The sequence below is a fragment of the Phyllobates terribilis genome, unplaced genomic scaffold (assembly GCF_046119375.1).
Source record: "Phyllobates terribilis strain yellow unplaced genomic scaffold, ASM4611937v1 Scaffold_3__8_contigs__length_932513732, whole genome shotgun sequence".
Taxonomy (NCBI): domain Eukaryota; kingdom Metazoa; phylum Chordata; class Amphibia; order Anura; family Dendrobatidae; genus Phyllobates; species Phyllobates terribilis.
Window position 1 is genome coordinate 519,789,012 of NW_027362763.1, and position 23,720 is coordinate 519,812,731.

The window sequence follows — 23,720 nt, forward strand, 5'->3', positions numbered from 1 at the left end:
TGCTTCCCTTCCCACATTGTTCTAGTTTAAAGCTCTCCTGATGAGTGTAGCAAGGCGACTTCCAAATACATGTTTTCCAGTCTTCGTAAGGTGCACCCCATCTCTAGCAAGTAGTCCATCGTATAGGTAATTCATCCCGTGATCCAGAAATCTAAATCCTTGTTGACGGCACCATCGACGTAGCCAGTTGTTCACCTGTAGAATCTTATTCCACCTCATTGTTCCATGGTCATCCACTGGGAGGATGGATGAGAAGACCACCTGCGCTCCCAATTCTTTCACTTTCTTGCCTTGTTCACCTTAGGAAGGGTGATGAATATCAGATCAGTGTGGGCTCCTCACCGATCACATGGAGCTCCTCCTATTCAACAGCTGATCAGTGAGGTATTGGTGTCAGACCCTTATGACCTACCTTAAAGGGACTCTGTCAGCACAGAATGACTGATCAAACCAAGTACCGGCGCTCGGTGCATCATGGCGGGGCCAATCATTCATATACACATTCCCACCTGCTTGCTGTCCCTCGATCTCCAGCTCCCCTCTTATTTGATTGACAGCTCTGGCTTCATAGAGCCAGATAAGGGAGGAGATAAATGGAAACAAAGCAGGTAGAAAAATGTAGATAAATGCTTGGCCCCGCCATGATGCACCCAGGGCCTGTACTCTGTCTGATCACGTTGTGCTGACAATTCCTTTAAGTGTAGGTAACTAATAGGGTAGGGCTGGAGACCCCCTAATAATGTCCTGCTCCTGTGCCATGTGAATTATGACATTGCAGGTGTGCACAAATCCCATGGAAATACATTACATGCAATAGCACACATGGTGAAAAGGTGCAGCAATATCGCATGTCATGTAGTCATAGGGGGATTGTATGAAATTGTACGGGTACATAAGATGTCGTTCATCTGCAATTTGGGAATCCACCCCCCTAACTTCCCACAATGGTGACAGACAGCATGTCACTATTGGGTTTTGCATATCAGATGTCAGCCGCCTGCACTCTGCAGTGTCTGTACGAGGCCATTAGGTCGCTGATCCGTATACGGCACACAGCGGCTGCAGGACTGCGCTACCTTGCAGCTACGAGCTCGCACTAGGTTTGTCCCTCCCGTCGCGCCGTAGCCGTCTATTTACTATGTGGACATCGCGCTGCTCGATGCTCCGGGCTCTAGTAAACACCACTCTGCGTGCAGCCTCCCGCCGTGACGTCATCAGGGGGTCCTCACTCGGCTGCAGAGTGACTTATCGGGTCCCTCGTCCTATGGAATGTGTCTCTCCGTGTGTCCTGCCCCGGCCCGGTAACCGAGGCTCGGAGCGGGCTGGAGAACCTGAGGTCGCAGCAACGCCGGTGAAAGCAGGTGCGAGCTGTGCTGTGACCAAAGTGTGACGTGAGAGTCACATGACCTCCACATTGTGCTGGACCGCAGCCTCCTGTCCCAGCCGTACAGCGCAGTGCACACCTGCGGCACTTGGCTTCTCATTTCCATACTTAGTGTAGTCACGACGGGAGGGTTTTGCTGATTTTTTTTCCATAACTGAACCCCATTTTTCAGACAACATACCCCCTGAGTCATAGGGCTGCACACAATACTTAGATTTAAAGGGGTTGTCACAGGATAGCGCCTTATTAGTGGTCCAAAGGGGCTACATAAATTACAAAAAAATCAAAACTCCTGACCTCCAGGACAGATGCAGCGCCTCCGCTCTCAGCCCCATGTCTCCAATTTCATCCCATGCGGAAGAATAGTGTTTCTTCCACTTTGTAGGTGTTGGAGGCGCTATTAGGCTACTCACTATCAAAGGCAGCGAATTTTTGGACAGGGAACCACTAAGTGTCCATAGTAGATATACTAGATAAAATAACCTATGGTTTAAAATTCCGCTAGCGGTAGTGAATGAAGGACTTCGGGAGAATAAATAACTAAAATGTACTTTATTGATACAGGTGTTTAAAAAGATTTTTTCTAAAAAGCTAAAATAGACAATATAAGGAATGGGTAAAAATGAGTAAATAAATATAAATAAATAAATATGGTTCTGGATTAATGGATAGAACGGCTTCCCATAGAGTCTTGAGGTAGTCGATACTTGGGAGGCAGAAGGCTGGACCTGGTGGAAGAGGAACCGTGTTAGGGTATAGTAGTACGGTATGGTAATACGGTACTTAGGGTATCGATTCTTGGTAGGTTTGGTTTTTGTATGGGTTACCTGTTATGATCGGTCTGTATCTCCTTGTGGCAACCTTGAAGGCCTTTCGACGGTGGACTCTAGTGTCAGTAGGAGACGATGGTAGATACCTGAGGTGCAGGAAAAGTGCATTAGAACTTGGGATTAATTGACTAGAGGTTACTAGTGGGAGTTGTACTTTACCTGCTGTTGTTGTGGCAATCAGTGGGCAACAAGAACAGAGACGTGCGGATGTGTTTCTTGGACCGTGATCCACAGGCAGCCAACTTTGGAGGTGGACTGGTCCGGGATGGTTTTTTGAAAAGGGGGCTCGAGGTCCTAGGGTCGTAGAAGAAATAGGTTTGATATTGTAGGTACTCGGTTCTCAGGTGGTACGATAGGATTAGGACTTACCCTAAGGTAGACTTGTTCTATTTTGGGTTTAATAATTATAGTTGTCCTTTTGAGAGATGCAGCAGGTGACTCTGGTTTGTCCCTGTCCCTGTAGGAGAGGTGCAGCAAGGTGCTTCTGGCGGTACTGACGATGTGGCGTCTATGTTGTACTCTTTGTCCTGTTTGAAAATTTAAGGGAGGGTTAGTGTTTGAGGTATAGTAGGATTAGTCTGCAGTTACTATGCTTGTTTTTTACCTTATTTCATATATTGCTGACATAAGAGGACAGGTGCATCAGGTGTTCCGGTCGTACGGAAGGTGCAGCAGGAGGCTCTGGATGAATTATTTATGCAGCAATAGTTCTATAGTAGGAGGCTCTGATCCTGGATACCAAATAGGTGCAGTAAGAGGCTCTGACTGGGTGGTCAGTCGGTCAGGCAGTGATGTGTCCTGCCATAAAATGCTCTGGTGTAGACGAAGGTTCTGGTTGTAGGGTTGATATAGAAGGGGTCTCTGGCTGGGTAGTCAGAAAATGCTGTCACGATGTAGCAGAAGGCTATGGTTGCAAGGTGAGTATAGGGCAGACCGCGTGGTCTGTGAGTCTGCCAAGGATAGAATAGTGAAGGTTAGGGTATCTGCTCCTGGCAGTTTCGTGTGGTAGCAAGCGGTGGGGTCCGAGGCCCGAGATTACTTACAGTCTGCAGTCCCGCAGTTATGTCAGCAGGTGATGGAGCCCGGAGCGAGAGCGGAGTCCCGGCCGGTGACCGCCGCAGCTCGCGTGCTTCCGGGTAGGCAGAGCGGGATAGAGAGAGAGGGGGGGGAGAGAAGGCGCGCTTTCACTTGAAAGTGCGCGAGAGGGGCAGAGTGACGCGCTGTCACGTGGTAAGCGGCGTGCACTCAGTACGGAGGCCTGTGGGTGCCTTCTCAGCTGGGTCAAAGACGTTCCAACGCGTTTCGAAACGCCGGAAGCACGCGAGCTGCGGCGGTCACCGGCCGGGACTCCGCTCTCGCTCCGGGCTCCATCACCTGCTGACATAACTGCGGGACTGCAGACTGTAAGTAATCTCGGGCCTCGGACCCCACCGCTTGCTACCACACGAAACTGCCAGGAGCAGATACTCTAACCTTCACTATTCTATCCTTGGCAGACTCACAGACCACGCGGTCTGCCCTATACTCACCTTGCAACCATAGCCTTCTTCTACATCGTGACAGCATTTTCTAACTACCCAGCCAGAGACCCCTGCTATATCAACCCTACAACCAGAACCTTCGTCTACACCAGAGCATTTTATGGCAGGACACATCACTGCCTGACCGACTGACCACCCAGTCAGAGCCTCTTACTGCACCTATTTGGTATCCAGGATCAGAGCCTCCTACTATAGAACTATTGCTGCATAAATAATTCATCCAGAGCCTCCTGCTGCACCTTCCGTACGACCGGAACACCTGATGCACCTGTCCTCTTATGTCAGCAATATATGAAATAAGGTAAATAACAAGCATAGTAACTGCAGACTAATCCTACTATACCTCAAACACTAACCCTCCCTTAAATTTTCAAACAGGACAAAGGGTACAACATAGACGCCACATCGTCAGTACCGCCAGAAGCACCTTGCTGCACCTCTCCTACAGGGACAGGGACAAACCAGAGTCACCTGCTGCATCTCTCAAAAGGACAACTATAATTATTAAACCCAAAATAGAACAAGTCTACCTTAGGGTAAGTCCTAATCCTATCGTACCACCTGAGAACCGAGTACCTACAATATCAAACCTATTTCTTCTACGACCCTACGACCTCGAGCCCCCTTTTCAAAAAACCATCCCGGACCAGTCCACCTCCATAGTTGGCTGCCTGTGGATCACGGTCCAAGAAACACATCCGCACGTCTCTGTTCTTGTTGCCCACCGATTACCACAACAATAGCAGGTAAAGTACAACTCCCACTAATAACCTCTAGTCAATTAATCCCAAGTTCTAATGCACTTTTCCTGCACCTCAGGTATCTACCATCGTCTCCTACTGACACTAGAGTCCACCGTCGAAAGGCCTTCAAGGTTGCCACAAGGAGATACAGACCGATCATAACAGGTAACCCATACAAAAACCAAACCTACCAAGAATCGATACCCTAAGTACCGTATTACCATACCGTACTACTATACCCTAACACGGTTCCTCTTCCACCAGGTCCAGCCTTCTGCCTCCCAAGTATCGACTACCTCAAGACTCTATGGGAAGCCGTTCTATCCATTAATCCAGAACCATATTTATTTATTTATATTTATTTACTCATTTTTACCCATTCCTTATATTGTCTATTTTAGCTTTTTAGAAAAAATCTTTTTAAACACCTGTATCAATAAAGTACATTTTAGTTATTTATTCTCCCGAAGTCCTTCATTCACTACCGCTAGCGCGAATTTTAAACCATAGGTTATTTCTTCCACTTTGACCAGTCAATGGCCTCTGATTGGCTGCAGCGGTCACATGGCATTGTTTATATCAGGAGGAAAGCAGGGGACATTGTGGTGAGAGCAGTGGAGGAAAGTACAGATTTTTTTTTCTTAACCCCTTCATGCCGCAGCCATTTTCCGTTTTTGCGCTTTCCTTTTTTGCTCCTCTTCTTCCCAGAGCCATAACTTTTTTTTATTTTTTGGAAAACATGGCCGTGTGAGGGCTTGTTTTTTTGCGGGACGAGTTGCAATTTTGAATGACACCATTGGTTTTACCATATTGTGTACTGGAAAACGGGGAAAAAATTCAAAGTGCTGTGAAATCGCAAAAAAGTTCAATTCCATAATAGTTTTTTATTTTTACCATGTTCATTAAATGCTAAATCTGTCTTGCCATTATGATTCTCCAGGTCATTACGAGTTCATAGACACCAAACATGTATAGGTTCTTTTTTATTTAAGTGGTAAAAAAAAATCCAATGTTTGTTAAAAAAACAAAGGCGCCATTTTCCGGGACCCGTAGCGTCTCCATTTTTCGAGATCTGGGGCCGAGTGAGGGCGTATTTTTTGCACTCCGATCTGACATTTTAATTGATACAATGTTTTGATTGCCCGTTATTGCAATGTTGCAGCGACCAAAAAAATGTAATTCTGGCGTTTTGATTTTTTTCTCATTACGCCTTTTACCGTTCGGATTAATTATTTTTATATATTGATAGATTGGACGATTCTGAACTCGGCGATACCAAATATGTGTATTTTTTATTTCGTTTTTTTGAATTAGGTGAAAGGGGGGTGATTTAAACTTTTATATTTTTTAATATTTTTAAAAACATTTTTTTTTTTACTGTTCACTTGCTTTAATAGTCTCCAATGGAGACTAGACGCTGCGATCATTTGATCACCTGTGCTAAACATAGCAGGGCTTCAGCCCTGTTATGTGTAACAAAAGTGCTCACCTGCTTTGAGTGCCGACCACTGGGCGGCGCTCATAGTAGATTGGCTATGACAACCACAGGGGTCTCCTGCAGTCTCCGAGTTGTCATGCCAACCCATCGGTGGGTGGCACGCGATCACGTGACGGGCATGCTGATAGGCAGGTCTTCTGACACACTTCCGGCGCGGCCGTGTTAAATGCTGCTGTTGGAGTTTGACAGTGGTATTTAACATTAACAGTCGCGGGTGGGTCGCGATTTCACCCGCAGATGTTAGAGGCATATGTCAGCTGATCAGATCAGCTGTCATGTGCCGGAAAAGATGTGGGCTCATCCCCGGAGCCCGCACCAAAGGGTGAGACATGAAATGCGCCGTATATATACGGCGCATGTGGTAAACGGGTTTACCACTACTTGGCCAGCCCCTTAGATGAAATAAGCAAAGCTTAGACTGCCGTCTCGCACCAGCACCGTTCCAGGGTTGTCAGCACCAGGTCTCCCGGCGCTCGTGACTGTCTGCTGCGCGCACATGACATAACAGTCAGCTGACTGGTTGCTGCTCATCAATATTCCGCCAGAGCAGACGTCCGCTGTGATGAAATAATGGCAGTAACCAGTCAGCATAATGTGTAACATAACATCACTCCGGAGACGCGGTGCCGACATCGCTGGAGCGACACCTGTGTGGTAAGTGAGGAGTAACGTTTTTTTATTTTACTCGGCATTTAAGAAGGGTATGTCCAAGTAGTGGGTTCCCCTTTTATTTATACACCCTGAGGCCAATAATGGACCTATGCAAAGTGCGATACTATTCTGCCACAATTTGTTTAGTCCTGCTTCGTTTCTGTGCACCCGTAGATGCTATTATAGACCTCAATGTCTGCAAATTGAGTTTTTGGTTTTGGCTTATATCCTAAGTCATGTGATAAGGCTCGTTAAAGGGTCACTATTGACTTTTAGGATTGCTACTTCCTGTAGGTGGCGCTAGAGTTCTAGTTTTCTTCCTCTCTGAAGGACCTCAGCGTAAACGCTTGGGAAGCGTTTGGTAAACCTTCCCCCATGGACTCCAATGCAATTCCACACTTTCAATGCCCATGCTGCGGATTTTTCCGCAGCGTTTATGCTGCGCTCAAAAATCCGCAGCATGTCCATTAATTTTGCAGAAGTGCTGCGTTTTCGCCACCATTGACTTGCATTAGAACTCGCCAATTCCGCAAGACTGCATCTGTACTTGCGTAATTGGCGCGTTCTAATGTGCGGATGGTACCCGGGTGTGGAGGAGAGGAGAGTCTCCTCCACACCCAGGTACCATAAAAAAAATAAAAAAATAAAAAATAAAGATTATATTCACCTTCCGACGGCTCCCAGACTCCTCTTCGCTTGCCGACAGATCTCGCAGGACTGAAGGACCTGCGGTGACGTCACAGTCATGTGACGGCAGGTCTTTCAGTACAGCGTACCGCGATCTGCCGGCAGCCAGCACAGGAGCGCAGCAAGTCTCGGGGGCCATCGGAAGGTACAGTAAGTATTGGTTTATTTTTTTATTTTTAACCCCTCTCTCGGGTCACACTATATAAATCCATGCTGTTTGCATGGATTTATATAGTGTGACCAAGTAGTCACAAGCACTTTCCAAGTGATGCTAAAATCGCTTGGAAAGCGCTTGTCAACCCGCATGCAGAAATGCATGTGAAGAATGCTTCACATCCGCATGTCCCTGGCAGGAAAAACGCATGTACAATCCGCATGTACAATCCGCATGCGTTTTTTTCTTCCAGGGAGATGCAGAAACGCTCAGGAAAAAATCCTGAGCATTTCTGCATCGTGGGCACATAGCCTTAGGTCTATGATATCACATGATTAAACAGGAAGCCTCTTTTCCTTGTATTTATCATCCTCATCTTCAACTCCTGATCCAGCAAATCTGATTTTGATGACTTATCCTGAGGATAGATTAACAATTTTATATGCTCGGACAACCCTTGTAAGTGATGGCATATCCTATCACTATGCCATCATTTACTGAGAGAAGAGCATGAGAGTTTACTGCAGGGGAATTAAAGAAACACTCTCATAAATTTTTATCCTCTTAATATATTGCAGTCATCATATTATATAGCACTATGTACTTACAATTGCTCATTTTGCCTTTTTATCCAGCTAATTCTTCTGTTTTCCATCGCTTCTATGACATCTTGTGATTAAAAACTGACCTGCTAAATCCTTCTAAGCTCTATGTAGAAACAGGAGGTCAATTTTCCCTGTATGAGTTATAAGTCACTGCAAAAGTCCCTGGCAGAGGAGGAGCTGAGCAGCTGGGTCAGGAGTTGAAGAGAGGAATGATAAATGCAAGGACAACATACTTCCTATTTCTACATAGAGCAGAGCACAGAGATGAATTAGCTGGATAGAAAGGCAAAATGAGCAATTGTAAGTACACAGTGCTATATAACATGGTGACTGCAATATTTTAAGGAGATAAAAACTTTCATGGGAGATCTTCTTTAAACATTATATGGCTTCCATTGAAATGAGTTGTCCATCCATATAATGCACAGTTGTGCTTTGACCTGTAGAGGGAGAGTCGTTGTTTGTAGCAGCTCTCGGCTATGACAAATAGAGGGATCCTTAGCAGGAGAACACCTCTTCTCCATTCATATGCCACAAGTTGGCATACAGTATAAAAGTGGGTTATTTAGAACAGACAACACCTTTGATTTTACAGGGCTCCCTGCTCTTGTAAAGCTATTGTTTTACCTTAGAGATGAATGGGAGGTGGTCTGCAGGAAGATATACTAAAGCAAAGTCTACATGCATTGTATTGTAAAGAATGAAATCTGTAAGATACACCACATACATAACTCAGTTTTGTGTTTTTTTGTAACTTACAATGTTGCTTTGTAGGACCCCATTCACCTGAATTGTGCTTTTGTTGCAAATCCCACTACAGTTACTCTGTGTGTGAACTCAGCACGATTTATTACACATTCCTATTGTATTGATATTATAATCATTTTTTTTATACTTTCTTTGTAGCCTCAGAAAATGAAACTGCTGAGAAAAATCGGCAAAAAAGGAAAAGGGGAATCAAGCAAAGGAAAACAACTTCCTGTAAGAAAAAGCCGGGATCTGTGGAAAGTTTGTTAATAGAGCTGCCATTTGCACATGCGGACATTTGTTCTGTGTTTGAAAGTAAGTATGTGTCACGATTCTGTTGTCTGATAACCCGGGAGGGCTCCTATCCTGTCCCTAACTCTAGGGGCGCCCTAGCTAGCCCTGCTCCCCTGGGTACTTCTGATGGTGAAGTTGCTGGGGCCACATACATTGCTGTTCTGCTGAATCAGCCCTCATCTGTCCCCTCCCCCACCCAGAGAAATGGGGAGGAATAGTGTATGTAAATACGCAAACAAGGAAAGAACGTACAGGGATAATTGAAAATACCAAACAAACAAATATGCACTCACAGACAACAGAGGGAAAACTTCCTTCATACAAGCTGCTGTTTTGGAGTCAGTTCACACTGCAGTGTACTTCAGCAGAATTAAACATAGATACCCAAAGCTACAGCGACCGAGGCCTTTAGGACCATGCCTAGGATTGTTTGTGGGTAGCGTAAATGCACTCTTATCACTTAAGAAAACTCCCCAAACTATTATCAGAAAATAGATGAATAGACATAGAATTTTTTTATGTTTATTCTTGCATTCCACAATGAAGTAAATAGCTGAGCTGCAGTACTTGTGTGTGGCCAATACACATTGTATGGAGCTGTGATGTTCCTGTTCCGTATTCTTGTATAAAGCCATGGACCCACTGTCAGTATTTGGTCAGTATTTGGTAAGTATTTTCTCTCAGGAGTGGGAGACAAAACCAGGTGAGGAACAATCAGAGAAGAGATATAATAGAAACAAGTCACCAATTCTGCATTTATCACCCATTCCTGGTTTTGGCTCCCACTCCTGAGAAAAAATACTGACCAAATACTGACAAAATAATAATAGTGGGGCCATGGCCTAAATCTGTCAGCCACGGGACTTGCTAGCCCCTGATCATTGGGGTACCATGTGTCATCCACCACCGATCTGATATTGATGATCTGTTCTAAGTATAGATCATCAATATGAAAGTCCTGGCCGATCCCTTTAACTTCCAAGACGGATATATTCTTCATGGATTGGGTCATGGTGTGTGGAATGGGCTCAGAAAGTGAATCCACTCCACACTGGGCATGTGGTGATTGTGTTACACATCCTGGCATCTGCTCTAACATTAAATGGCTCTAATCACTTGCTGTTAACCCCTTAAATGCCGCTGTCAATAAGTGACAGTGGCATTTAAGCCACTTAATCCTGCCTTGGTGTCCATTCCAGGTGCACATCGCCACCCCACTTCCCCTACATCGTGATCACAGGTTGCCTGTGGGTTGATGAGTTTGCATGGCAGCCGGAATTCACTGCTGTCTTTGTATTCCCAGGAAGCCCGACCTGTGGCCAAGACCGTTATTAGGTCTATAAATGGCAATACTTTAGTATTGCAGCATATAGTACAAGCAATGAAATGATTGAAGGTTAAAGTCCCTAATGGGGACTAAAAAAAGTGAAAAGTAAAAAGATTTTTAACAATATAAAAAATTAGATACCCTTTTCCCTAATTACATAGAAAGAAATGTAAAAAATAAAAAAAACATATTCAATATTGCCTATTCCGAAAATTTTAAATTGTTTAACCTATACGGTAAATGTAGATGAAAAAATCCAAAATTTATGTTTTTTGTCACAATATCTCCGACAAAAAAATGCAATAATAAGTGATCAAAATGTTGTATGTACCCCAAAATGGTACCAATAAAAATTACAGCTTGACATGCAAAAAGAATCCCTCACACAGCTGCATCAATGGAAAATGTAAAAAAAGTTATGGGTCTCGGACAATGGCGACTCTATTCAAATTTTTTTGTACAAAGTTCAGAATTTTTTTAAGCCACTTAAATATTAAAAAACCCAAACTATATAAGTTTGGTATTACTGTAATTGTACTGATCGTGAGAATCATACTGCCAGGTTATTTTTATAGCACAATGAACGCTTTAAAAACAAAACCTAAAAACTAGTGGCAGAATTGCTATTTTTTTTCACCATTTCACCTCATTTGATATTTTCTCCCATTTTTCGTACACTATATGGTAAAGTGAATAGTTTAACTCAAAACTACTTCTCACTCTCCCAAAAAAACAAGCCCTCACAGCTGCTGTAAAGAAACAAAAGAATTAAAAAATTTAATAGGGTATTAAAGATCCTATCCCAATATGGAGTAGGTATAATAATAATAATAATAATAGCAAATATCTCCAATTAGAAATGTATAGTTTTTCTGATTCAAATGAAAAAGGGAAGAGGCTCCAGCCACAGGTAAGTTCCAAAAAGTTTCTTCTTTATTTAGATTAAAATACAAACACTACAGCACATGTCCAAAAAAGGCCCATAAGAGCACTATTAGCATGTAGAATGCTGTTACCTGCCATGGGTTTCACAAATGTAGATGTAATAATTTTACCTTCAATGAATTTGAGAATGTCAGATTTAATACAAGACCGTATTCCCAAAGCTGCACAGGTCTTCACTACTGATGAACAAGGCTGCTCCACAGCTGTTGAAACTCCTCCGGCTGAATTTCACATGCTGGAAAAACTCCTTATTAATGAAATCAAAACATGGTGGGACCACAAAACATTGGAGAATTATATAGAGAAAAACATGATCCCAAGGGGACTAAGAATAAAGAAGATTCCTACTCTTGTATATTCTCCAACTTTTGTTACTAAATGGAACCAAACACTCACCAACTGTTCATTAGAACTTATTAAACTAATTATAAACGAAGAGGAGATCAAACTATCTCAATTGAATTCTGAAATAGAAAATTTGAAACGATCTCTAAAGGAGCAACACGATCAAAACACCTTTGATAATATGTTGGCACAAATTAATATTACTGTCTCCAAACTGGAGAGCACTATCACCTCCAGAAAGAGGAATAAATTCATTCGGGACAGTAAAGATTACCAATCAAATCAGGTGTATGAGTGGGGTAGATGGGAGAAATTACCTTACACACCCAGATCTATTCTCAAACGAACTTCAACCCATCAGAGATCCCCCCCCCATAATTTTCATGTGAGTTTCAGTTCATCTGATCCTGACACCTCTGACACAAATACTAATGACACAGACTCTTTCTTACTTCCAAAAAACAAAAAAATGCAGAAGAAACACACCAAACGTGGCGGAAGAAAACATACCAAACATGTCAAGAATGTTCTCTCGTCGCAAGAAATAGAGTCAACCAATTTTGACACCTCAAATGTATTAAACTTAACCAAACAGATTTTGACACCTGAACAATTGCAAGTTTTATCATATGGTCTCAATTTTATACCAGATAAGAAATTTGATTTATTTGGCACCTTGATGGATATTAACAAATTTATTAGAAATTTAACGGTAAAGAGACATTTTTGGGGGGAAAATTCTGAAGAGCAAATTCATGATAATATGCAACAATCTCACAATCAGTATCGCAACTTTAATTTTCAAGAGCAACAAGCCACAATTAGTCATGAAGATCTTCAGGAAACATCTACTTCCCAACAACGTCTGATAAATCAGTCTTCATCCTTCAAGATCCGTAACCCATACTTTTATCCTGTACAATCCAGGACTGAATCTATGGACAAGTTCCAGGATAGTGTCCAGCGGGAACTGAAGAATCTGCACACATCCACGGAATTGTACAAAATCTCCAACAATCTTAACAAAGAACAAAACAAAGCTCTTCAGGAACTCATGCGCAATGAGGAAATTGTAGTAAAAATGTCAGACAAAGGAGGTCTTGTGGTTGTTATGGATAGAACTATGTATGATGCCCAGATTTCCCTATTGTTGTCCGATACCACTACATACAAAAAACTTCCCTCGAATCCATTGGAGTCGTATAAATTGGCCACACATGCTATCATTCTAGAAGGATGCGCCTTGGGAGTTATTTCACATAAACAAAAAGAATTCTTGATAGTGGATCATCCCATGTTACCTTGTTTATATGGGTTACCTAAAACCCATAAGGGCATTTCACCCCCACCGATGAGACCCATTGTCTCCAGTATTCAATCAGTCACGGAACATCTGGGTGACTGGCTTGATTCATTATTACAGCCATTGGCGCAAAGATCTGCCGGCTTCCTCAGGGATTCCAGGGATGTATTAGATCAGCTGGCACCAATAAAATGGAAAAGGGAGTATACATGGCTCAGCTGTGATGTGGTTTCGTTATACACTTGTATACCTTGCCACATCGCAATGCAGGCATTGGAGTTTCATCTGCAGAAATATGGCACATATACTCCTGAATTATGTAATTATTTACTAACTGTGGCACAATTCCTGATGACTCATAATTTCTTCATGTATGGGCTGCAGTATTACCTCCAAGTCAGAGGAGTCTCTATGGGAACGAAATACTCCCCGTCCATTGCTAATATGGTTATGTCTTTTTGGGAATATGAAATGCTATATGTTGTCTCTAATCTTTGGTCTGGTCACCTCTTCTGGTATCACAGATACATCGACGATCGACGATGTTCATCTGGAGGGGCGATGTGTCTGCCATACCGGAATTCGTGGCATACCTCAACAACAACGCTTTTAATTTGTCGTTCACCCACTCTTTTGATTCTACCTGTATTTCCTTTTTAGATCTCAAATTGGAGATCATTGAAGGTAAAATTATTACATCCACATTTGTGAAACCCATGGCAGGTAACAGCATTCTACATGCTAATAGTGGTCATCCACTATCTACCATTAAAGATATTCCAGTGGGAGAATTCATCCGCATAAAAAGGAATTGTGGTAATGCTGCTAAATTACACAGCGAAATTGAGATGTGTAAAAATAAGCTCAGAAAAAGGGGGTATCCAATGTGGACACTTAAGAGAGCTGAAACTATAGTCAATAATAAATCTAGAGTGAATTTGATTCAGCCACAACAAAGGAACATTTCATCTTAATCCGTCTCTACTGTTGCACAAGAGAATAAACCTCTCATTTCGTTGAAATTCAGTCCCCAATTTTCCCAAATCAAACAAATCATATTAAAACACATACCAATGCTGTATGATGATACTATATTAGCCAGGATATTGCAACCAGGATGTAGAGTAGTGGCTAAACGAGCTGAAACTTTAGGCAATTTATTATCTCCTAGTTTTATTAACCCCAAAAAACAACGCCACACGTGGCTTAATTGTAAGGGCTTTTTTAGATGCGGTCAAAGTCGTTGTGGAATATGTCGATATGTTAAAGTCACAAAGGAATTTTCCAAGACAGAGAAAACACAACAACACAAGATCAAACAATTTATCAATTGTAATAGCGAATATCTGGTATATGTAATAGAATGTACAGCCTGTAATTTACTCTATGTGGGCTCAACAATACGAAAATTAAAAAAGCGCATTGCGGAGCATATCAGAGATATTGTGAATGTTACTAATCGCAATGTATCTTATGCTTCTAGGCATTTTATACAGTCCCACAATAGAAATATCTCTTCTCTCCAAGTATTTGGAATTGAATGTCTGTCATTGAATCCAAGAGGAGGTGACAACCGGAGACGCCTCCTGGATCGTGAAGCTTTCTGGATGTACAGTACAGACCAAAAGTTTGGACACACCTTCTCATTTAAAGATTTTTCTGTATTTTCATGACTATGAAAATTGTACATTCACACTGAAGGCATCAAAACTATGAATTAACACATGTGGAATTATATACTTAACAAAAAAGTGTGAAACAACTGAAAATATGTCTTATATTCTAGGTTCTTCAAAGTAGCCACCTTTTGCTTTGATGACTGCTTTGCACACTCTTGGCATTCTCTTGATGAGCTTCAAGAGGTAGTCACCGGAAATAGTTTTCACTTCACAGGTGTGCCCTGTCAGGTTTCATAAGTGGGATTTCTTGCCTTATAAATGGGGTTGGGACCATCAGTTGTGTTGTGCAGAAGTCTGGTGGATACACAGCTGATAGAAAAAAGCAGCTAAGTAAAGAAAAACAAGTGGCCATCATTACTTTAAGAAATGAAGGTCAGTCAGTGCAAAAAATTGGGAAAACTTTGAAAGTGTCCCCAAGTGCAGTTGCAAAAACCATCAAGCGCTACAAAGAAACTGGCTCACATGAGGACCGCCCCAGGAAAGGAAGACCAAGAGTCACCTCTGCTTCTGAGGATAAGTTTATCCTAGTCACCAGCCTCAGAAATCGCAGGTTAACAGCAACTCAGATTAGAGACCAGGTCAATGCCACACAGAGTTCTAGCAGCAGACACATCTCTTCAACAACTGTTAAGAGGAGACTTTGTGCAGGAGGCCTTCATGGTAAAATAGCTGCTAGGAAACCACTGCTAAGGACAGGCAACAAGCAGAAGAGACTTGTTTGGGCTAAAGAACACAAGGAATGGACATTACACCAGTGGAAATCTCTGCTTTGGTCTGATTAGTCCAAATTTGAGATCTTTGGTTCCAACCACCATGTCTTTGTGTGACGCAGAAAAGGTGAACGGATGGACTCTACATGCCTGGTTCCCACCGTGAAGCATGGAGGAGCAGGTGTGATGGTGTGGGGGTGCTTTGCTGGTGACACTGTTGGGGATTTATTCAAAATTGAAGGCATACTGAACCAGCATGGCTACCACAGCATCTTGCAGCGGCATGCTATTCCATCCGGTTTGTGTTTAGTTGGACCATCATTTAATTTTCAACAGGACAATGACCCCAAACACACCTCCAGGCTGTGTAAGGGCTATTTGACCAAGAAGGAGAGTGATGGGGTGCTACGCCAGATGACCTGGCCTCCACGGTCACCAGAGCTGAACCCAGTCGAGATGGTTTGGGGTGAGCTGGACTGCAGAGTGAAGGCAAAAGGGCCAACAAGTGCTAAGCATCTCTGGGAACTCCTTCAAGATTGTTGGAAGGCCATTTCTGGTGACTACCTCTTGAAGCTCATCAGGAGAATGCCAAGAGTGTGCAAAGCAGTCATCAAAGCAAAAGGTGGCTACTTTGAAGAACCTATAAGACATATTTTCAGTTGTTTCACACTTTTTTGTTAAGTATATAATTCCACATGTGTTAATTCATAATTTTGATGCCTTCAGTGTGAATGTACAATTTTCATAGTTATGAAAATACAGAAAAATCTTTAAATGAGAAGGTGTGTCCAAACTTTTGGCCTGTACTGTACTTTACTTTCTTGATACATGTCATCCGGCCGGGCTAAATATGCGGAGAGAGCTTCTCTTTCATTATCACGAATAATTGGTATACGCATCTACTATTCATTGTGTTTTCTTGCATCCAAGTATGATCACAAGTTTTTCTATGCGTTTTTTTCCTTTGCTTCTCATACTATTTAACTTTCTACTCTGTCATAGATAACACCCCATTTCAGTGGGTGTTTCCTAATTGTCACGTGATTTGTATACTTTTGTTTTATTGGTCGGGCCACATATATATACTAGGCATTTGCCATATGTCTGTAGCTTGACAAAGAACGCACTATAGGCGTTCGAAACGCGTTGCTCTTATGGGCCTTTTTTGGACATGTGCTGTAGTGTTTGTATTTTAATCTAAATAAAGAAGAAACTTTTTGGGACTTACCTGTGGCTGGAGCCTTTTCCCTTTTTCATTTGTGTAATTTCGAGGTGGTTCTTCGCACTCCGCGCCCCAGGACGCTTAGACTCAGGTGAGCTGGTGTTTCTCTTGTTTTTTCACACAGTTTTTCTGATTCGCTATGTCTCTTACCCCATGTGCAGGGCATTGCAATAGCTTAGGTATCCATAGTTGCGTCCACACACATAGTGAAAGTTAGTTGTTACTGGTTGTAACCATGGATACCTAAGCTACTGCAATACCGTGCACACGAGGTAAGTGACATAGCAAATCAGAAGAACTATGCTACATTTCTAATTGAAAGTATTTGCTAATATTATTATTACACCTACTACATATTGGGATAGGATCTTGGAGATGGGAATACCCCTTTAAGACTCTTGGAAGAAGAATTAGATTATAAGTTTGATTTTTGTTATTTTCCTACTTTGTTATCTCAACATCTATTAGAAGACTTAATAACATCCTGTAAAGATGAATATCACATATAATGCATTATCGTCCTTTCTTTCAGCCGCAAAAGCTGTGGATAAAAAGGTGAAAAAGAAAAGAAAACGACAACAATTGGAAACTGATGAAGATGATAAAAGTGAAAAGAAAAAGAGACCCAATTATTTTGTATCTCTACCCATTACAAATGTAAAGGTAATTATTTTATTAATTTTTGCTGCACTTGCATAAGGATATACTCTTTTTCTTTTCTAGTCAGGCTCTGTTCATATCTTGACTTTGGCTTCTAACAGATCTATACACAAGGAGCATTTCTGGACCAAAATCATCTTTATAGTTAAATATTGGTATACATCGTCCATTGACCAAAATGTTGCGAAAAAATGCAGACTACTGAGCTTTTTATATAGCTAACATAATGGTAGGCTAATGCATTCTAGCTCAATGGAAGCCGAAAGGACAATTTTTTGGGCTTCTTTTAGTGAAGGGAGAATACGCACCTAGGCACGTATACTAAGAATGACCAAAAAGTTAGATAAATAAAGCCTGAAAATGACCTTACACTTTAAATAGGCTGGCACCTATTCCTCCCTGTCACCCCATACACATGCACCCTAAGCCTCCATATGTTCTCAATATGGTGAAGCGAGTAAGCCACTGCCAGACACCTTCCCAAGTTTATCTTTACTTGAGAGCATTGCCATGTTAAAATCCAAACATTGATCCTTCTTTTCCCCATGTCTACCTTGGAAAAATTGGAATACCCCCCATACACATTAAATGGCTGTCTGCTCCCATTGAAATTGACAGGTTTAGTTCACATTTGTTTGCTATAGATGACCACCTTTACATGTTTAGAGTAGAGATCAGTAAATTAGTTTGAGGGGAATTGAATTTGCCTTGAATTTTACATGGCATATGGATTCTCTGGATCCAAATTTTTTAATAGCTTGCTTTGTATGAATTCAGCACAATGGCTGTCTGTTGCCCGCCTTTTTGCTCCGTTGTAGAGGGTTGAAAAGGTAAAGGTTGAAAAAAAAAAATTTTTCACCTCGCCATAGTCTGATGTCTGGCCTCTTCTATCCATTTTTGCGTGTCATCCTCTTCAGTCTTCTCTACTCTGCGCCAGGGCTTCTGGCGCCGAGGTAGCCTATGACTTCACGGTATATTTCATGATGTCTTGCCATTACGATATACGTTACCTGTGTCGCCAACTAGACTGCATGTCATAACATTACGATGTGCGTTTCCAGAGGCGTTAGTGAGCAACAAGGGTAATAAACGTTGTAACATCACAACGTGTGCCATGATGTCTGAGACTTACTTTGATGTCAGAGACTTTTGTGTCACCCCAGGCCTGGATGCCACAAACAATAATCTGAGTCTGAGAGCAGGAGGGAGGTTCCCTGGTTAGGGACCATTAGCATGCAGCACCTCCTGTCCCGGGACAGTAGGGGGAGCTGGCTGCCCTATAAAAGCTGGAACTGGGGCAGGGTTAGAGAGACCAGAACCCACTTCTGAAGTGTCCAGAAGGGTTCTCAGAGGAAGGGACAGTTCAGCCGCAGCTGAGGAGTCCGTGAGGCAGAGGAGAGACTGCAAGCCAGGGACAGAGGTGACGAGAGCCGGTCCTGGCTGAGAGAACTACACTACCGGACATTGGGGTCCGAGGCTGTTAGGGTTATAAGCCCAGCAGCAGAGAACCAACCCGCGAGGGATTTCAGGTCCCTTGGCCTAAGAAGCCTGGAGGCTCCGCCACACAGAGGGACCAGTACAGCGAGGAGAAAGCAAAAGGTACCCAAGGCCCGAGTCGCAAGCCATACAGGCGGCGAAGTACACGGCAAGCTCAGGGACGTGGGCTATTACACCACGAAGAGGGGGATAGTCAGAAAAAGCATAGAGAGAACGGTAGGCCTACACACTCGCCCTGACCAGTGGGGCTCGCCCGAATGCTCTCAGATACCCAGGCCCATTCCTACCCGGTACTACTGTTGGGTCATTAGTAACATCTACAATCAAGACCCAGAACTGTTTGACACGGGCTCTGAACTTTCACTATTGCGGCCAGCACTATCACCCCCAGCATCCACCTACACTGCCCTGAGGCTACACTCTTCCCGTGGGGAGTTATCCTACCCCTGTGCTGCACACCAACACCAGCCTCAGCGGTCTGCCTCGCAGCGGCGGTTATCTCTGACCGCAATCCACGGGTGGCGTAGTCGGACATTCACAAAGCTATAAATAGACTGCCACAACATTGGTCTGACCACCCTGAGGCACGGGATCGGGTTGCCACTACTACCCCCAGCATCGTACAGAAGCCCGGTTCCGGGTACCCCACGGCCCAGGGGGCGTGTCAGCTTTGTCCTAGTCGGCAGGATTGTGACCAACCCGCCACAAACGGGTATTGCGTGCCTTAAAAAGACTTTATGCATACCTGAGTGAAGTTTCCCGCCATTCGGGGCCATTTCCCGCCAATCGGAGCCGTTTCCTGCCATCGGGCGCCATCTTCGGGACGCCGCGCGGGAAGAAGAGGGGCGTGGACGTCAAAAACGCGCGAGACCTGAAGCCCCGCCCTACGCTGAGACGCTGCGCAAGGTCCTGGAAGGAGATCCAGCGGATGCCGACGTCATCGCCGAGCGACGCAGGGTCTTCGCCCAGAGCATCGCGAGCGGAGCCGCGGCCTACAGAAGAGGATCGCCGGAAGGTAGGCCACGGTTAACTAGGGGGGAGGAAGATGTCGGACGCGGAGGGACCCTCTACCACCAGCGTAGCCGCTGCAGCTGTGATGCCATTTTCCATGCCCTATATCCCCGGAGCGGCCTGGCTGCCACAGTATGCATACCTTGGGCGACTTTAAAGAAAGGCTGTATAGCCTGTTAAAAGTTTATCCCCTGACAGAAGAACAGAAAGTAAGCATACTGATAGGGCCGTTAACTGGTGCGGCCCAGCGGGAGGTAAAGTCTTGGACAGCTGAGGAGAAAAGGACTGTAAGGGGGAAGCCTTGGGAGCAATCAAGCAAGCTGACCCTGGCAGCGTGCAGGATACAGATAAACTATTGACTGACCAGTTCATAGAAGGTCTGCTGTCCAGCGCCCACAAAACCCAGCTGCGCCTCATGGCCCTACAGAACCTCGATTTGACTTTTGCACAGTTCAAAGATAGGGCCATCCGGGTGCTCCGAGAACCCGCACCAGGTGGCGCTGTAGTTTCCCGGCGCCCTGCCATCACTTACCACCAGGGGGCAGTGCCCTACCCTGCAGACCTTGTGGGGGCTGATGCGCAGGCCCTAACTCCATCCCCGCCTGCAAACCTGCACCATCAGGTTCAAGAACTAACAAAGAGTGTTGCTGCATTGACCAGGACCGTACAGTCGTTGCTGATGGAACCTTCAGGACCAATCAAGCTGGCTTCTAGTCCGGAGGATGTCCCGTGGCGTCGGCAGAGGAGGATCCCGTCGTTCAGAGGGAGGCCCGCCGACCGTTACACTGAGGATGGACAGCCGATTTGCCGCCGTTGCAGCCAGCCAGGACACATAGCCAGGTACTGTACTTTAAACGGGTCCGACCTGGGGCAGAGGGCCAACCCCCAGGCATAAGGTCACCAGGCCCTTCTAATTGGCGCGATAAGTACGTGGGGGGACGCCCGGTTTTGCCCGTAGTGCAGGACGGTATCCCCATGAGGGCACTGCTGGACACCGGGTCCCAAGTGACTACCGTCCCCTATGTACTTTTGAAGCAGTACTAGAGTGACACTGATATAACCCGTTATCCAGACGATGACTTAAGCATCATCACCAGCAATGGCCAACCCGTGCCGCAGGTGGGGTTCAGAGAGATGACCATTAAGATTGGTAAAGTTGAACTGCCGGCACAGGGAGTGATCATTGTGGACATTGACCGTCGAGAAAGTCACCCTAAAATAACCTTGGGTACTAACGTGATTGTCTTTCAGAAGTAATTGTAATTTTGCAGCAGGTGGCGATGAATGCGAGCTCCAGCCAACAGAGGGTCCTCCAGAAAGAGATAAGAGCCCTGGTGAGACGGCAACAGGTAGAACTGTCTGGTGGTGAGATCGGTAGCGTGAGGATGAGCGACCCGTTCTCTATTGCCATGCCTCCCAAAAGTGAAATGATGATCTGGTGTCGGACTGCAATCGGGTTAAGAGGGAGAGACTACCAAGCCATGGTAGAACCCGTGAACTCAGTGTCACGGGTGTGTTGCCACGAAGATCGTCACGAGTACACAGCCTGACTTCTCGCAGCTGACTTGTTGGTGCTTTGTGTTTTTTCGGCAGTGTAGGAGTTAATTCTCTCTCTCTCTGGGCTAGCTGAGGTCCAGCCTCGCCCAGCTGCAATCAATGCTTCTTTAGTGAGACTCCTTTATATTCCTGCAGGTCTGTTTGGGAGGTGTCGGTGAAAGCTTTTCATTCTGACTTACAGAGCGGATCGTGGTGTTTGGAGTTGCTGAGATAAGTGCATTTGGAAGTGTTTTTTCCCTTTCCTCGCTTTATCATTTATCTCCTTTCCCGTTGGTGTTCCCTCTGTTGTAGTTGTGTAGAAGTTGTATGCAAGGTGGTTTTGGTTTTTCCCTTGTACTGTCTCGTTCGTCTAAATACTGTGTGTGGGCATATTATTTCTGGTTCCCTATTGTTGTGATCGGGGTCCTTCTCAGGACTAGATTACTTAGGTGCAGGGATCCTCAGGAGGTAGGGGTTACGCTGGCGGCCTGGACCTCTGTACCTTTAACAGTACCTCCAGGTTGAGGGGTTAGTCAGGGTCCCAGCTTAGGGTCAGCTTAGGCCCCCTACCTCCAGTATTCTGTGACAGTGTGACATTTTCACCGACCATCTTAGTTTTCTCCAGCTACCATGGATCCAGTAGCCGGTCTAGCTCGGCAGTTGCAGAGTTTGTCCATGGGGCTGGCGGACGTTAAGTCCAAGGTTTTGCATCCTCCGGAGCAAGCCGGACCAGAACCTAAAGTAGCTCTCCCTGACAGGTTCACTGGGGGGCGGGACAAGTTTTTTGTTTTCCGGGAGGCATGCAAATTGTACTTTCGGCTGCGGCCTCGGTCATCGGGCAGTGAAGAACAAAGGGTGGGAATTGTCATCTCGCTCCTACAAGGGGACCCTCAATCTTGGGCGTTCTCTCTTCCCCCAAGCTCCCCGGTTCTCCAGTCAGTGGATAGGTTTTTCGCTGCTCTGGGACTCGTATATGATGACCCAGATCGGATCTCCCTTGCTGAGTCTAAGTTACGTAGGATTCAGCAGGGAGATCGTCCGGTGGAGGAATTCTGTTCGGAGTTCCGTAGGTGGGCCACGGACACCCAGTGGAATGACCCGGCTCTTAGGAGCCAGTTTTGTCATGGTTTATCCGACAAATTACAGGATGTGTTGGCACAGTATGACTCTCCCGCGTCACTGGAAGCCGCTGTGGCCCTTGCTATTCGTGTTGACAGACGGCTTCGGGAGAGGTGCGGGATAACTCTACCCCCTGTAATGTCTCCACCTCCTACAAGGTCCCCTCATATGGTGGTTCCCCTGGTCAGTCCGGAGGAGCCTATGCAATTAGGAGGGACATCATTTCGGGGAAGGGGACCGGTGGTGCGCCATAAGACAGGAAGGTGTTTCCTCTGCGGGAAAAAGGGACATTTTATTGGGGGGTGTCCATCCCGTCCCTTGCAGAGTAAAGAGTCGTCGAAAAAACTGTTGATCCCAGGTTGTGTGGTGGACGGCAATCTGGGAGTAGGTATTTCGTCCCTAGGTTCGTCTCAGTTTCTCGTACCGGCGGAGGTGGTGGTGGGTACGAGAACTGAGAGGATATCTGTTCTTCTGGATAGTGGGGCCGGGGCTAATCTGGTTGATGCTCGGTTTGCCCGGGTTCAAGGTATGCGATTGAGTGAGTTGGCTAAACCCATCCCCATATTCTCGATCGATGCCAGGCCTCTCGGTCAGGGAAGTTTTTTGCAAGCTGTGCATGGTGTAAAACTTCAAGTGGGGGCAATACATAAAGAACTGTTGTCTTGCTACGTGTTGGAGGGTCTTCCCACTCCTATAGTGTTGGGCCTTCCTTGGTTAGCTAAGCATAACCCGGTTATTAATTGGCAAACCAGAGAGATAAGCCAATGGAGTAAATTCTGTAATAAAAACTGCATGAACACGGTCATCGGTGCGGTTACTCCTTGGGTCTTACCTCCATTTCTGGCGGACTTTGAGGATGTATTCTCGGAGAATGGGTGTCAGGAACTACCTCCTCATCGCGAGTATGACTGTTCTGTAAAACTGCTCCCTGAGGCCAAGTTACCTAAAGCTAGGTTGTATAACCTTTCTGGTCCTGAGAGGCAGGCCATGAAGGATTATATTTCTGAAAGTCTGGCTAAGGGGCATATTAGACCTTCATCTTCACCGGTGGCCGCGGGGTTCTTCTTTGTTAAGAAGAAAGATGGAGGCCTACGCCCTTGCCTGGATTTCCGTGAACTTAATCGGATTACGGTCCGAGATCCGTATCCGCTCCCACTTATTCCCGATCTCTTTAATCAGATCGTGGGCGCCAAATGGTTCTCTAAGTTGGATCTCAGGGGGGCGTACAATCT

General features: G+C 44.8%; 1 protein-coding gene across 7 annotated transcripts in view; it reads left to right on the plus strand.

The window, feature by feature from the left end:
- Nucleotides 1-1,101: 1,101 nt before the first annotated feature.
- AKAP7 (A-kinase anchoring protein 7) overlaps nucleotides 1,102-23,720 on the plus strand; it is a 262,693-nt gene continuing 240,074 nt past the window's right edge. For all 7 annotated transcript variants that reach the window (XR_012318026.1, XR_012318027.1, XM_073671248.1 and 4 more), the window contains exons 1-3: nucleotides 1,102-1,361; nucleotides 9,000-9,155; nucleotides 17,198-17,328. Coding sequence is in view for 5 of the 7 variants with exons in the window: in XM_073671248.1 (XP_073527349.1) it covers nucleotides 1,139-1,361; nucleotides 9,000-9,155; nucleotides 17,198-17,328 (510 nt within the window). In the remaining 2 variants the exon portion in view is untranslated. The remainder of the gene's footprint in view (nucleotides 1,362-8,999; nucleotides 9,156-17,197; nucleotides 17,329-23,720) is intronic.